Consider the following 17,115-nt stretch of genomic DNA (forward strand, 5'->3'; position numbering starts at 1 on the left):
AAAGAAGAAATAATATAAAATCAGACATCCAATAGGCCCAAATAATAAAAAATACCAGTAAATTGAATAGACTAGTAAAACATTTACCCAGAAAAGGAAAATTACATGATTAGCAGAATCAAGAACAAATTCTGTGACCATTGTTATAGGAAAAGTCACAGAGTTTGAATATTTGCCAGCAAATAATTTGGTTTGGTTGTTGCTTTTTAAAATTGTGGTGTAAAACACTAACACCTAGAATTATGGAATGAACCTGATACTAAAAAAATTAGTAACTAAAATACACTCAGCACTCTTAGAGTGACTGTTATTTTTAGATCAGTTAAGAGCTCAGACTACTCTCTATACATTAATTAATCTTAAATATTCCCATGTTATTAGGTTAATTTTAATTTTATTTTAATTTTATAATTTAGTTTAATTTAAATTTAATAAATTTAAATTTAATTAAAGTTAATTTTATCATGCCTAAGTATTCAGTTAGGAAACCTTTTGTGGCCATACTTCCACCATCTATTTAGAAGAAGAAACAAATTTACCTGTATTCAGATATAGAAAAGATTTTTATACCTGACCATTTGGCTCTTAGTGCTTTGGGAAGGGATGGGGAAGAGGAGACTTGCAGGAGTATTGACAAATTTCATGTCTGAGAGGAAGTTTTAGGAAACAGAAAATTTGTGTAGAGTTCTTTCATGAAAACATCCATGCTGGTTATCCTAAACATTGTGTTCCAAAACTATGTTTACTTTTTCTCAATTATATTTTATAACTGAATGTCTTAGGACATTAAGACCATCAGGACTTCACATGAAAAAATAAATTTTGCTTCATGTTAATCCCTAAGAATCATAAAGTAAAAATGGCTTTTTATACATACTGACCTTAGAATAATTGTTAAAAAGACAGAAATCCTCAGCAGAATGTTTCTGATATCTTTTAGGAGTATTTGAAGAGCTCCAGCTTACTTTTTCCTTGCTTCTTGTCCAATGAAAGGTCTTTTAGAAAAAGGCATTTACTAAAATTGGAAAATAGCATAGCTAAGCATTGTTTGATAATATCATAGAAAGAGAATAACTTATTGTTAAATGAATAGCAATTCTGTCAAAATTAATATTCTTTCTGTATTATTGACTCTGATCTTAGCACATAAGAACTGCTGCAGGCAAATAAACTAGAAAAAGAAAGATACAAAAGGAGAGAAGCTGCCTCACCTTCTGCACTCAGTCTTGGACATTCTGAAAATACTGATACCCAATTGATAATAATTGATAACAACTGATAGTTGATAACATTTTCTATACAGTTTCAAGCACACTTCTATATCCTCATTCAGAAGGACAAACACACTTAGGATTTTATTTCTGTAGAAAGAGGTGTTATTATGTACATAAACAATCACTGAGTTAGCCTTCATATAATTCAATGTAATATGTGAGAATATGTGAGGAAACAGAGAATGTTCTGATTTAGATCAGCTGTGAAACCAACTACATAATCCATTATATTTATATATTTATAATATATACATATAGGCACACACACACATACACACACAGAGTTATGCTTCAAAAATAATTGCTTGGTTTGCCCACTGGTTCTACTCTTGCTTCCTAATTTTAGAAAAAGGCAGTTTTTAACATATCAGCCAGGGCACAGAAATGTTTCAAGACACAAACAAGTTTCAGCATACATGACCAAGCCTGGTGTGACATTATTCCCTTTTCAGCCTCACAATAAATTTCAGGGAGCCACCAGAATTCCAGCTATATGTACAAGATGATGATTTTTCATATCAGAAATACCTGCAGCCATGGAAATGGCCACATGTGGCCATACAGGCAGTCATATAGAAATATAAACAATCCTTATGAAAATAAAAGTGCCTTAAATAAGGAAAAGCTGAAACAAGATATGTATGGCCCTGAGTTGTACAAGCCCAGATTGTGCAAGAACTTTTCTTGCTATTTTTGTGCTCTGTTGTTAGTATTTAAAGAGGAATTAAAACTGAAGAGAGCACAGGAAATTCTAGCCACCTGCAGACATCTCTGGGCTTGTAATTATTTGTTATAAGCACCTAAACCAGCCTTGGATATTCCATACTTTATTCTAGATCTGAAATATGTATCAGCAAACGACACCTTTTCAGGTAATTCTGCACCTTAGAAAGTGGAAAAAATGCAGTTAATTTATTTCATTTTCCCCAGTAATGTTGAACATTCCAAACAGGACAACTTTGTTTATAAAAAAGAGGGATTGTAAATCACCTTTAACAGAGAATTTTTCTTTATTGTCAAGAAACCTTTCAGATGCCTTTTAAAAAATTGGTAATGAAATTAGATACATAATGATTTTATAATTTATATGAATCCAGGAAAATTATAATGCATGAAGATTGAACATCTGTTAAAGTGATCCCAAACTAAAATTCTTACCATCAGGATTCCGGCCTCTACATTAAATTATTTTGAAAATAATTATTGCTGCAGATTTGACACATAACAAATTCCATACCCCAATCTGAAATTGTCAAAATGCTTTTGATTTGGGAAGATGAGAGAAAACTCTATGTATAAAAAGAGCAGTCAGCTATTAAAATTCTCAAATAAGAAGAATTTGAATGTTTCTTAATGGTATATTCATGCCTTAACATGTCACAAATTTGACCTTTTTATTAAATAATTTTAATAGTGGCAACATACTGATAACCTTTTTTTTTTTTTTTTGTACAGGTGAAAAAACATTTCATTACATTTCATAGGAATGTAATGAATGGAAGCAAATATTCTGAAGTGTGCAAATTCAATTGAAGTAGTTTCAGGATTTTATATAAATACAGAAATACAAAGAGGAACTGAAGTACTAAACCCACGTTACCATGGACAGGCTATCTCATATTTGGAACAGTAATTTCTGGCTGCTGGATTTCCCTCAGCAGAATCCACAGACTGAGGAGGGGGAGGTTGAATCCTGACAATCAGAACTTCACTGGGCCTTACTTACCAGAACAGCACTTATTCATTTTTCATCCAATATAAATCACATTAAGAGTAAAACAGGCCATTCAACATTTTCTGACTATAAGAAAGGGTTCCAAAGTTAAATTGGACAACAGGGTTTAAAAAAAATATGGCCTTTTCTTGACACAATCATAATGGGACTGTTCATAAAACATCTCATCTGATGCACAGTGGTCATTACCAAAAAGTTTGCACTTGTCAACAACTAACAAAATGTAGTTATCAGACATTTATGTTATTTATACCTTCCAAAAAGAAAGCTTTGGTATGTGTTTGCAAACTTCTTGTTTTTAAGTGTGGCCATTATATAAGTATTTTTTATTTACTTCATTATTATATGAATTTACTAATTTGCATGCAATCAGGGATCCTGGGAGTAGAAAGACACTTCAGAAAAAATTTCTCAGAGTGAAGGGAAATGCTGAATGATCCCATGACAAACATGCTTTTCTTGTAGAGTAAAATAACATTTTTACCTGAAAACACAGTAAAATGGCTGATGGCTATTTGCCTATCTTCAGTGTGCAGTAAAATATTTTATCCCTTTAAAACTCACACCTGATTTTCAAGTATTTATCAAACTCTGCTTGAGATACAGAGGAATGTAATCCTGTACGAGTGAGCACAGCCACAACTCTCCTACAGGACTGGATGGTCTTTCTGTGGATGGGGTTTCCAGTACATTCACAAAACACCCTGTATAATTCTTATGTCAAATGCTTAGATTGAGGATAACACAGAGTTTGGAATATATTCCAGACAAGTGGCTCTTTCTTTTTCCTAAGTGTGTGCATCATGTAAACCAGTCCCATCAGTTTATATTCACTTGAACAGATTAACTTTAAAACTGGCAGAAAGGGCTGTTTTCAAAGGACAATTTTTTCACCAGGCTAAGTAGCACTGGTTCAAAGTTCCCAACAGAACCTTTAAAAATGAATTTTTAAAGTTTTAGGTTATATGAGGTCAGAATAGGCAATAAAAGTCACAAGATGGTATTATTTTAAGATAATAATCTTATTTTAAGATATGAAAATACTGAAACAATCATGCCAGTATAAGAAATAATTATACCATAATTCATAAGTGCATAATTTATCAAAACAATAGAGCAGTCATGGCTAGATGCAACCTAATACTCCTGTATAAGATATAACTACATACTGTACAATTGTTCCTTTTTAATAATTATTTTTTACATTTAGTCCTCATCCAAATTAAGCTGAGTACTTCTATGTATGAATGGCTTTAGGAAATAAACACAACTCACAACAGGGCTTTATTACTGCTACTGCACCACCATGGCATGCAAGTAACTATGAAGTCAACTATAAACAGTAAAATGTCATCATCTTTCTGAAATAAAAAGAACATAAAAAATACAGATAAAGTAGTAAACATCAATTATCTCTTTTATATCTTTCATATTTACCAAAAGTCTATCATTACATGAGACATTTAAACCTCTGTATCACTCTCCTGTACAAGGATGGTGGCAGATTTGGAGTTGAGAAACTATACTTTCAACAAGCTTGTACAAAACTACTGGTTTCATATTACACTCTGTCAGTGTGCAATGCATAAATGAGAATATGACACATCTGCTACCTGCCCCTTAGCATTCTCTTACTCTTTTCTATGTGCATGAATTCTGAGTAAATAAAAAGAGCGAGGGCCATTAAAGCTGGTTGCCGGGTTATCTGTTGTGGTTACTGAGCCCCAAAGGACCAAAGTCCTTCACAAAGGAAATTCTTTTATCTGCTTTTTGTTGCTGACTACTGATTGTGTGAGGTTCCACACTGGTTGTGGGATTTGACAGCTAATGTTGGAAGCAAGATGGATTTTTAAACGTTTATTTATTTATATAGGGCAATTCCTTAACAGGTGCTAAAGTGACAATGAGATGAAATTCTGCAGTTGTGAGGGAAAAAATATCCATACTTTATTACAAAAACAAGAGCCAAAGTGCTGACTGGGATTAATCTCTTCTGCTTACAGGTCAGGACAATATACAGATACTAGAAAATTTCAATATTGAAATGGGAGCAGGTTGAATAACAGCATGTTCAACTCTCCTTAGATTTGCAGTCTTGGAGACTCTCTTGGGAAAAAATATTGTAAAGCAGCTTTTCCATGCTCAATTAATTTTGCTGATCATTTAGCTGGCATGGAGAACCCTCTTTGCAAAATATCCCTAATTCAGGACAAACTCTGAGGTACAGAAAAGAAAGCCCACCCATCACTCTTCTGCAGCCCAAATTATGTTCATGAGGTTTCTTCCGATGTAAAGAAAAATAATCATTAAATGCTCAAGTCATAGTATTTAACAGAATTATCTTTCAAATATTACAGGTGGTGTTCTTGGAATACACCTTTGCTAAAAGCTGCCTACCTCTTCTGGGCAATGATAAAAAACCACTTAAATCCAAATGATTCTCTTTAGTTTCTGCTTGCTGGAAAGAAATCTTAATGCCAATTACAAGGAAAGAACTGTACAATTCCCATTGTTACATCAAGCGATACAAAGATTTCCTTTAGATTCTTGGAATTTGCTCAGTTTTCAATTATACAATTTGTTTCTTCATTACAAAAAAAAAAAAAAAAAAGTGAAGTTTCTCCTAGATATGTCCAAGGATTTTCCCTGCTCTGATATGTTCAGGATTAAGAATACTCGGTATTTTATTTTGTTTTTTGTTGATACCAGGATCCACTCTTTATTAAAGCTCATCAGGCATGCTCATACCTACCAGAAGTTAGTTCTGCTTTGGGGGATAGCAGGCTGTGTGACTATAACAGAGCACAGTACCTCATGTGTTCATCCATAGATTTGCCTCCATAAAAACTGAGGCTGTAGTATAGCTTTCAATGGAAGCCATTTAAAAAGAAAACATTACAGAATATACAATTGTAGTTTTTGACTCTCAGACACAAGTTCCTTGACGTGTTGAAAGGTGATGTTTTCGATTTCTGACTCCTGAACTCTTATCTTTACAGTCCGCAGGCTTCTGTTGTGAAATGTCTATCAGAGCACTTGCAATTGCAAGACCTGTAAGATAAATAAAAGAAAAGCAAAATTTAATGCTCAGCTTTCCTGAGAAGAATTCCAGAGCAGCGTGATGGTTTCTTTCAAGGCAAGTTTATGTACTTTTCCAGAAGTGATCAGTTTCATTTCAAAGTCAGATAACAAGTTCTCACTTTCTTAAATGCCTCTTGGTAACAGTGAAGAGACAGTGGAAGGAAAAAGATGCAGTTAAGACACCAGACTGGAAATAAGGAGAACTGAGCTCCATTTGTGTCTCTTATTGATCTGCTGTGCGATCTTAGCATGACCTCTCTTTATGACCATTTTCCATTTATGTGGACCAGAAGCTTTCTGACGTGAATTTTCTCATATTAAATATATGTGCATTGCATTTAGAAATTGATATAATCATCAAATCAGAAAATGAAAAACAGAAACTTCAGTTAGGACAACATTGTATCCCTGAATATTTGCTTTGCAACATATATATATATATATATATATATATATATATATATATATATATATATATATATTTGGGGAATATCCTGAGGTTAATATTTACCACAAAAAGATACAAAAATATCTTTCTAGAAAGCACAGATCTGTAAAGAAGTAATGGACCATGATGGCCTGGGTACATTCTAAGTGTTTTCAACTCACCAAAACTCTTCTGGTTTGGATTCTGATTAATTTGTTGATATTTCACGACCTGTTGTAATCTTAACAGGGTACTGCTAAGGGCATAGGCCAGCATGCTTAGGAATCGTAGAAACACAGAATATTCTGAGTTGGAAAGGACCCACAAGGATCATCAAGTCTTGCTTCTGGCCCAGAACAGGACAGTACCAAGAATCCCACCATGTGCATTGTCCACATCCTTCTTGAACTGTCAGAGCTGTGACTACTGCCCTTGGGGAGCCTGTTCCATCCTCTAAATGAAGTATTTTTTTCTAATATGCAACCCAAAGCTCTCCTGACACAACTTCAGGCTGTTCCCTCAGGTCTTCCCCTCATGAGGAAGCTGGAGCTACAGTGAGGTCTCTCCACAGTCTCCTCTCCTCCAGGCTGAACAGACCGAGTGACCTCAGCCACTCCTCATTCAGCTTCCCTTCCAGACCTAAGAAGCTAATATGTTAAAATTTACTCTTCCATTTCCTTGCTACTGCATCCTTTCTAGAAATTAATGACTTCTAAAATGCTGTGATTAACAAAACACTTAATACAGGGTAGTTCTAGGCTTTTAAATTCACACAGGTGATATTGCAATCAAATGGATTAGGAGTATTCACATCATATATACTTTCTACTACAAACAAACCATAAAAACCCCATCTACATATGCCCAAAATGTAGATAAGGATGCCGCTGGTTCTCCACGCAGCCCAAAACTTTTCATTCTCCAGCTAATAACACCACCACTGTCCAAGGAAACCTCTGAAAACACTTTTCACCATGTTTAACAGGCACTCTCTATTCCTTATCTCAAGCCAATATCAAACTCAATTTATCTATTACACAGATTCCAATTTTGCAATACTTTTCATGCAATCCCTCATTACAGCTCTTATCTACTAAAAACTGTGCAAAAATTAGTTTTTCACAAACAAGTGTTGCTACAGTCTCCTTTCATAGTATTAGATATATGGTCAGATTTAATTCAGGTTTCCAGGATCCTGCAAAATCTATGCTATTTCACACCGGTAACATTACTATTCTTAAGTTTCAAAAAAGTTGCAAGAAGTAATTAATGTGCATCCAGATTTTAAAAATGCACGATACTGTAAAACACTAAGTACAATTATCATTGATACATTTCAGGATATGTAAGAGCCAAGATTAATCAAGGTGTTTTTTCTCACATACACAAATACTTCATGGCACAAGCCAGTGATGCTTAAAATTGGACTCTGACAAATTAAATTGTTGAAATCTTTGAGGCACCTTTAAAGTTTAAGCAGTAAACTTAGGTATTAGCAAATTCAGGGATAAAACCTAAATAACATTTTGATGATTGCTTAGATGTCACCCCATCTTCAACAGCTAGGCTTAGAGACTATGCTAAACAGAAAGAATATTATTAGTAAACAGATTTTTTAATTTAATAAGCACTTTTAAAATATATTTGGATGTATTAAGCTAACCTCACCTAATATAACAACTAACAAAAAGGAATCCTTAGGTTTAACACTGTATATTGGGATGTACTGGCATGTTGATAGAATTCCATTAAAATCAGGTCGCTACAGAAGATCATTTTTCAAAATGTCACACAAATCATCTGATGAAATTCATTTATTATGTTCTCTACGCCCAGCATAGTTCCTTGTTATCAAAGCAATACAATTAACTGGGGGAACAATTCATTATTTCAGACTGGCAGTCTAAAGGAATTTCATTTACCAAGTCAAGCTTGTGCACAGACACTTCGAGCAAGGAGAATTTACATGAAAATAAAACAGAAGAAAATGCTGTGGCTTAAATATTCATTAAAAAAAATGAACAAAACCAAAACATTCCCTTGATGTTACAGGTTTTTAATCTAAATAATAAATGTGAATACATTTACAGTCACTGAAGTTGGAACTGTAAATTGTACAGTGCTCTGGATGTGTTACCTGAACTCCTAAGTTATTATATTTACCCACCTTCTCTGAATGCTGCTGTTTAAATATCCTACCTACCATCCAAACTGGCATTTTCCAAATCAGTACATGGTCTCTGGTTGCTTCTGACTCTTGAGCAGCATGGCAGAAAGGAACAGTGGAATCAGTAAGGATCCTACATGGAGACTCAACAGGTCACCTCTAATTTCTCTAAATTCAATCTTAGTTGCAGAACCAGCCCTATTTTTAAATTTAGTTTCTTTTTCTACAAAATGTTATAGAAATAACCTGACCTAGTTCTATGCAGCTCAAACAACCTCTAGCTGGTTTTAAGGATATGCATGTACAAGTCATTAAGAAGTAAGCCCAGTCAAATTGTAAGTGGAATGCATATTTTTGTAAGAGATAATTGCATCCACAATGAGGAAAACACTAGAGGAAGCAATATGAACTTGGTTATCTTTAGCAGAACTATTGTCTTTCCTAATGGAAGTTAAATGGTAACAGTTTATTCTCAGGAAGTCTCTAATCATAAAATTACTGGGGTGTGAATTTTTTCCCTTTATTTTTTTTTTACAATAGTGCAAAGTTATTAATATGTAGCGGGATAAAATACAGCAAATCAAATGAGATTACCTTGAAAAGCGCATTCACGGTTTATATACAAACAGCCCTTTAATCCTGCATTCAAACAGGAGCATCTGAAAAAGTCATTCATTCTGAGATGCTCCCCTCCCAGTCTCTGTAAAAACAGGCAGTACTATATATTTTAATTTTGCAGCAAAACAGCTTCATTAGGCGTGAAAGGTTAATTGCAGGTTTAAGTGCAGTTGGGGGAACAGTGCACGGGTCTGTGGTGAATAGCACAGTCTGCTACAGGAAGGCTGAGTGCTATAAACTGTTTGCCCTGCTGAAATGTTTTACTACCTCATTTACTAACTGTCTTCTTTTACTGCTTGTATTTGTAGTTCTTCTAAACCTTTAATAGCTACAGTTTTATTTCACTGTAATCAGATTTAAATGGAAATACCCATGCTGGGATGTTTAAACATTTTTCCTCTGATTGTATACAACTACATTTGAACTGATGTAAGGCTACACTATCTCTAAAAGTAGAAAAAAACCCCCTACATTGAAAAAATTAGTCTTACATAATGGTGTGCATATTTAAAACCTTTTTTTCCTCCTCTATTGTTCATTTTAATGAGAAATACATGGAATTCTTACTATCTCTTTTGTTAAAAGTAAAGGAACAAAGAATGACCCCAGATTAGGCAGGTAACTGGAAATGTTTCCTTTCAATTTGAATATGCATTATTCAGACATAACATTTGGATAGATGTCTTCGTTTGATTAAATTTCTACACGTCATTGTTATGCAGAATCAGAACATTCAGAAACCTGAAGACAATAAAATAACTACGAGTCAGGTAGATCAATTAGATTTGTTTGACATTTCAACCAAAATTATAGTCATTGTTTAAGGTGACTTTAAGCAATGAAAATAAAATGCCAGCTGCCATGCAGAGAGACTTAAACAGAAAAGACTGGGTAAACACTATATTATTAAAGTCACAGCTTCACCCTTCAGTGCCCACAAGTCCTTGTGTTCCTTCCTTCTGTTAATTCTTTAAAGAGTGGCATTACTGTACATGCTCAACCCCATTCTGGACAGACTCCTTGTATCATAAAGGATCTCTTACTCAAATTATTGCCACTGTGGAAGACTTACAGCCCATGGAAGTCTGTAGAAATGGATCTGAGCTGTTTGAAGATGCACTTAGTGATGAGAATCACAGACTGTGGTGGTGCCTCATGAAAGTCACCACAGCACACAGTGAAGCCAATGGAGGCAGTTTCATGTTCATCAATAAAACTACCACTTATAATGTAGGGAATTTTAATGAATTCTGCCATTTATCAATATTTCAAGTCTATAAAAATACTGTTTGAAAAGTACACAATGTATATCATAAGTGACTTAATGGTATATGCATATATATACATATATCTATATCTATATATATATACACCAAAATTATGTAATAATGTAACATAAATATGCCATTATGTAACAATTTTATATATATGCACACATGCAAATTATATACAATCCCCCCATTTAATAATGAAGTTTCGCATTACCTACTTCTCAATTTGAAGAAACAGATCACATTGACCATCATATTTATGGAATGCACAGATTTATTCTTCATAGAAAAAAATATGTTCATTATACTCTCTGTAATAGTGGGGGAGCATAGCATTCTAGAAGCAGCATAACATTCCAGAAGATTGTTACTAGGCAGTGTTTCTGAGTACCCCTGGAAGAAATTCTCTCACTTTCTATGAGATACTATGCTAGAAATAGTCATATTCAATTTAGTTGTTTAGCAATAGTTTCATGATTTTCTGGTTGTTTCTGTGTTCTCAACCAAACTGCCTCCAAGCTGACCAACTCAGGCTTCATTTCATGACTGAAAAGGCCAGCCTGTTCTTTGTGCTGCACACTCCTCTGCTATGGATCAAGTCATGCTGGGAGATATCCAAAAGGCACATAAAACAGAACCAGAACAAAATTTGGTATTTAATGGTGATGCACAGAGCCCCCTCCTAAGCAAGTACAAACCTGATACTCGAGTACTTTCCAGGAGAAAAATTAAGAGTCATCTGAAGTTCAAGACTGTATATGGCTAGAAGAACACAACAGATCTAAGTTCATTTCAAAGTCAGAAAATAGTCAAATCCTTCATGTGTATCAGAGTTTCCTGATCTGGCAGGTGTGCCTAGACAGTATCCAGAGATCACAGACTTAGTCACAGAGAAAAATAATCACAAGCATCTGCCAAGAACAATAAGTGTCTTCATAGCCTGTCATATTGAATGTTTTTTTTATTTGAATTAGATTATTTTTAAAAGGACAAGCTGACAGCACCTCAAATTCACAGTCTTTTTATGGGCTTCTCTTCCTGTTTGGTGCATGAATGTGTATTTTAAGTTGACACCACTCTTACTTTCGGAAAGATATATTAAACGAACTAAACTAACTAGGAAATTACTTTGGGAAAGTAACCCCATCATTTTTTTTTTCAGTGAAAATTTTTGCAAGATGGGAAGACAGCCAAGAGGCCAGGAGGTATGTTCTCCTTTTCTTTTGCATATAACTTAATTAAATAAGTAAAATATGAGACAGAGCTTAAACCATAACAATAATAAACTAAATAATGATAGTGTGGAATTAAATAGCCACACACTAGTAGAGAGAAGATGTCATGCTCCTTTTTATTACACCTTTGCTATTTAGTAATAAGGGCTATCTGTAAGGGACTAAGAAATTCTTATTCCCAGAACAGACTTATAAATTACCTGCTGTCAGTTTGTGGGAAATGCAGACTATACAATAAAGGCTCTTAGAAGAAATGTTCATCCTTTCCCAAATTTTCTCATTGTGGAAAGGAAATGGCCCTACATATTTGTGTGAAATATTTGTATTCCATGGGGCCAGTAGGGATTTTTTTTTTTTTTTTTAATGCAGTCAGGCAGTTCTCCTTCCCTTTCAGAGTGAGATATTTGGTCCGAAATCCAGGTCTGTACAACATCTGGTGCCTTTCAGCTATCCAGCCTGCCAGTGACTGAGAGCCAGCATGGGTTGCTTGGCCTCTCTGGATAGGGACAAAGGGAAGGTGACAATGCACTCTGGGGTGCTTCAAAAGGTGTCCCGGTGAAGTGGATCCAGTGGGGAGCTGAAGACTCTACAGTAATGGAATGGGGCAATCTAACATTGATTCACTGAAGCTTTTTTCTCCCACCCTCTTTTCTCAACTCAAGCCCTCCCGGAACATAAGAACCATGGGACCATTAAATTGTTCAGTTTGGAAAAGACCCTTATGATCATGGGGGTCTAACCATTAACAGTGCAAAGCCCACCAATAAAACATGTCCCTGAGTGCCACATTCACACATCTTTTAAACACCTCCAGCAATGGTGATTTCACCACTTGCCTGGGCAGCCTGTTCCAGGGCTTGACAACTCTTTTGGTGAAGTTTTTCCTAATGGCCAATCTAAACCTCCCCTAGTGCAACCTGAGGTCAAATCTTCTTGTCACATTGTTTTTATTGGAATAATAATAAAAACACCGAAAAAGGAATAACCCATTTAGAATATGTGCAAATCTCATGCAGATTAATTCCTTGCTGCTCTGCTACTGTATATTACACAACATGCATTAAAATGCAAGTAATTACACATTTTTCTACAACGGACAGTAATATTTGAAACATTTGGATTACATTTTCAGTTTGATTACATCTCACTTCCATTGAATCATTTATCCATATGCTATGAAAAACATCTCTATTCTTGTGATGTTGTGCAGCCGTTTAATTTGTTTTCAAGAAAATCACTATAAACTAATTTGCTACTCCGCAAGAATTTGGTGAGATGCATTAATCATGCCAGAATCTAATTTGGTCTAGTAAACCTATTTCTGCAGAAGAGAAAAAGTCTACTTGGAGTATTGAAGAAGCTCTATTTTCACTCACTTTTAGCAATACCTGGTTTAATACTAACAAAATCATAATTGTTTTTTTTAGTAGTCAGTATCACAGTTATGGCCCAGGTGGGGTTAGTTTATGAAACCCTCTATAGTCATTAGAAAAGTCTGGATTGCAAAAATCTCCTCTACTTGAGGTTGCCTGTACAGCATCATTTTACTCTTTGTCACTATCTTCAGCAAACTCTTTTTACTTGGACCATGGATGCAAATCAGAGCAAAATGAAGATATGAAAGCTGTAAAAACTTGTGAGCTTGAGTTACAACATTTTTAAAAGCTTTTTTACCCAAGCCCATTCATGCAATTGGATGCTTTAACCACTGTGATGAAAGTTAAAGCCTTACTATACATTATGAGAAGGATGAACACCTGTGGGACAGAGATTTATCATCCATATAAACAGAGTGTGATTGGCCATTATTACAGGGCTGAATTATATTTCGTGCAATTCAGTAATCAGAATATCTGTGTGTGTGTGAGTACCTGGGAAACAGGGCAGGTTGGAACACAACTGAGCAATCAGGAGAACACTCAGAAGGAGAAAAGGCAGCAGGAGTCACTGGGGTTTGCTTCCCTCCAGAGGGGCCTTTCTGGCAGGGGGTGATTTAAAGCAGATCTTTCTGTCTGTGGAGGAAATCTGGGGTGATAAACCTCACCAGGTGAAATTCAGTTTTTATGAATACCTCCCTAATGTTCCATCTGGGTGATAACATACACTGCCAGATTTGCAGCTTTACTACTCTCCTCCTCAAGACAAAACACACCACCTTAAAGACAATAGGTTTAAGGGCCCAAAAGGGGCCAATTCTGCCCATGCTGGAGATAAAACAATGCTACTTACATTACCATTTGCTTTTAAGGAAGAAGATTAGAACAATAATCCTCTAAGATCCTTCTTCTCTCTCTTGCACCCTTTATGCTGCAGGTGCCAGGTTTTTTTTCCCCTTGTCAAAAATTTTATTTAAACCAGAAAGTACTGAATATGTTAATGCAAAGAAATTATTGTAGTTCACCAGTTCAATACGATTACAGCTTAATCAGAAATAGGCATGATATATGCAGTACTCTTCCACAGAAAATTCTCATTTTAAAGTTTTGCTTTCAAAGTACTGAGCTCGTTTTCCATTTCCAACATACTGGTACAACTCTAACCATTGCTTTGATACAAATTTGTTTCTGCCCAAATAGCAATGCTAATTTTTCAGTATTCTGCTGATGTCCAATTAGACATTTAGAACATCCCCAGCTACATAGCCAGGAGTCACTCTGACAAAACAAATGATCTTGGGAGGGAAATACAGAATTAAGTCAATGGGACAGAAAGTGTGCTGAGAATTTTGAACCATATTTTGAATATCACCAAAGTGACAACTTCAGGGTCCTCAGGATCTCTAATAAGGTTATTTGTAGTTTCAGTAATATTTATGCTTGAGAACAATGAAAAAGAAAAGAAAAGGAAAAAAGAAAGATAAAGTCACAAATACCCTGCTGTCAGCATTAGGGTGACTTCATTAGCAAATCTGGCATCAGCATACATAGAAAATTGATTTTTGGTAAAAGGCTGAAAAGCTCACACCATAAAATAAAGATTTTAACCCTCAAAAATTTTGTACAAATAGCCCTACCACAATTATGGTCTGCACTGCAAGAGAGTAATTCTGTATGGGACTCCAGTATAGACAAGTAACTACAGAGCTACTAATTTATTCTTCACTGAATCTTCTATTTTACATTGAAAACACCATGTTCTGACTATAACAGGCAAAATTACACACTTAGACCTGTCAAATTGTATGGAAATAGGTTTCCATTTTAAACACTTCATTACATACACTTACTTGGTCCTGAGCAGTCAATATAGATAAATATCAGTAAAATGATAGTAGAAGAGCACTGTTTCTGCTTGTGTGACATATTCAGATACAGCAAATGCCTGAAACTGAGAGATAGTAATACAATGGCTGCATATCACTGTAAATTATTATATTATATGTCCTGGGCATGTGTCCTAGTTGGAGAGGAAGCACTGGAAAACTGATATTCCACAGTCACAGCTTGCCACCTACCTCTATGTGTATTCTCAATCCAACAAGCTATAAGTATTCATTATGTAAGCACTCATTGTCTCATTCACCCATTAAATCAATAAAATTTTTGAAAAAAATGAACCCACAACACCAAGACCCCAACAATTCTTGTAGAAAAAGATTACCAAGCTATAACTTTTTAAAACAATTTAAAGCATTTCTCTAAATGCCTGTGGGAAAAAATGCGAAAGATTCTGCTGGTACACCAAATTCAGATTCCACATTTCTCCTGCTAGGATCAACATCCTTCAGAAATGCAGAAGCTATGAAATATTCCTCTTGGGATCTCATTTGGCATAAATCTCAGCCTGATTTGCACACCTGTTTTTAATACAACCAAATAAGATCTTTAACTCATGGCCTATTGAGCAGGACTCACTACTAAATGGATGTGGGGGAAAAAAGGCAGAAACCAAATGAAAGATACCCTCAAGAAAGTCTCACTAAGTCCATTTCTCAACAATGTCAGCAACCTGAAGATGCACTCAATGAAAATTCACTTTCTGACACTAAAGAGTTACTGCAGCAGCCCATTCTCATTAATATTCATGTGAGCAACAAATGGAAGAAATGGAACCATGGACAAGAAGATGTGGTAAGAGATACACAGAGCTTGGAGTTTTCCAATGTCAGGATGGTTCTTTTAGACAACAGGCAAAATTTAGAGCAATTCTGTGCATTGCTCCCAAAATTTTCATCAGAGATAGCTGTGCTGCACAGAGCATCATGCTGTCTTTGTGTTTCCAGGATGTGATTAGGAGCTAGTTTTCATTTAAGCATTTTCAAAAAAGCTTTTACTATGTGATGAAGGAGAAACAAACCTTCAGCAGGACATTAGAACTCCCTCGCTGCAATTGTGCTAAATCTCCCATCTGTTTTTTAAAAGCAGAAATTGCATTGAGGCTTCTATTTGCTATTTAACTGCTGACCTTTTTCCCTCTCTATTTTTTTCCCATATGTTTTTTGATCACACGTGAAAAACTTAGCTTTGGTTCTCTTACTTCCTGATTTTCTATATTTCAATTAGACTATAATGGCTGTATATACAGTGATAATGATCCAAGAGTGCTTTGAATGAAATCTGTTTTGTATTTCCCAGCTTCTGAGAGCTGCCACAATTTGAGAAACTTTCTTCTGTAGCCCCTGAAGTGCCTTCTATAACATAATAACATAATAAACCATGGATCTGCTCTCCCTTTGCTGTGCAATACAGCGTTCTGTTTCCTACAGTCTGCTGCAGTATGATTTGCCACTATAAATAATTATCCTAAGTTATAAAGATGTAATATAAAACTATAAAGCAATACCATTAGACACCATACACTCGAGACTCTGAAAAAGCCATAAGAAAACATTGATTTTCATAAAGAATAAGAAAAAAGGTGACAATGAAAAACATGGTTCATGCTTAGGATTAGTTCATTAAAAGCTTGCTGCAATTTTGGGTGCAAAGAATGAAAATAGCAGGTAATCAGTGGCAAACTACCTTTTTTCTAAGAGGTGGGACTCCACATTTTATGACATCTGTCTTAAAAGGTGAGAGGAAAACAAAAGCTCTGGTGGGAATGGGACTTGAAAATGTGTGAAGTTCAGAATTATAAGGATAATCCCCCAAAAGGGGAAGAGCCAGACTCAAGAGGGATTCATATAAATCTCTCTAAGGTTTGTGTCCAGATGTGTGACCTTGTGAGTTGATTTTTGTTTGTTCTGTCTGGTCTGGACAATACAACAAGAGGCATGTATAGGATTTCTGGCTTTTTCCCACATTATTTCCAATGCCTTCCTTCCACATAACCCTTAATTTTCTGTTCTTATTTTTGCTGCTTTTTTTT

General features: G+C 35.2%; 1 protein-coding gene across 2 annotated transcripts in view; it reads right to left on the reverse strand.

Annotated features, from left to right (window-relative positions):
- Positions 1–2,265: 2,265 nt before the first annotated feature.
- ATRNL1 (attractin like 1) overlaps positions 2,266–17,115 on the reverse strand; it is a 428,637-nt gene continuing 413,787 nt past the window's right edge. For both annotated transcript variants that reach the window (XM_063163139.1, XM_063163138.1), the window contains one exon: positions 2,266–6,060. In XM_063163139.1, the coding sequence (XP_063019209.1) occupies positions 5,936–6,060 (125 nt within the window). In that variant the 3' untranslated portion in view covers positions 2,266–5,935. The remainder of the gene's footprint in view (positions 6,061–17,115) is intronic.

Source organism: Melospiza melodia, chromosome 9 (genome assembly GCF_035770615.1).
Source record: "Melospiza melodia melodia isolate bMelMel2 chromosome 9, bMelMel2.pri, whole genome shotgun sequence".
Classification (NCBI taxonomy): Eukaryota; Metazoa; Chordata; class Aves; order Passeriformes; family Passerellidae; genus Melospiza; species Melospiza melodia.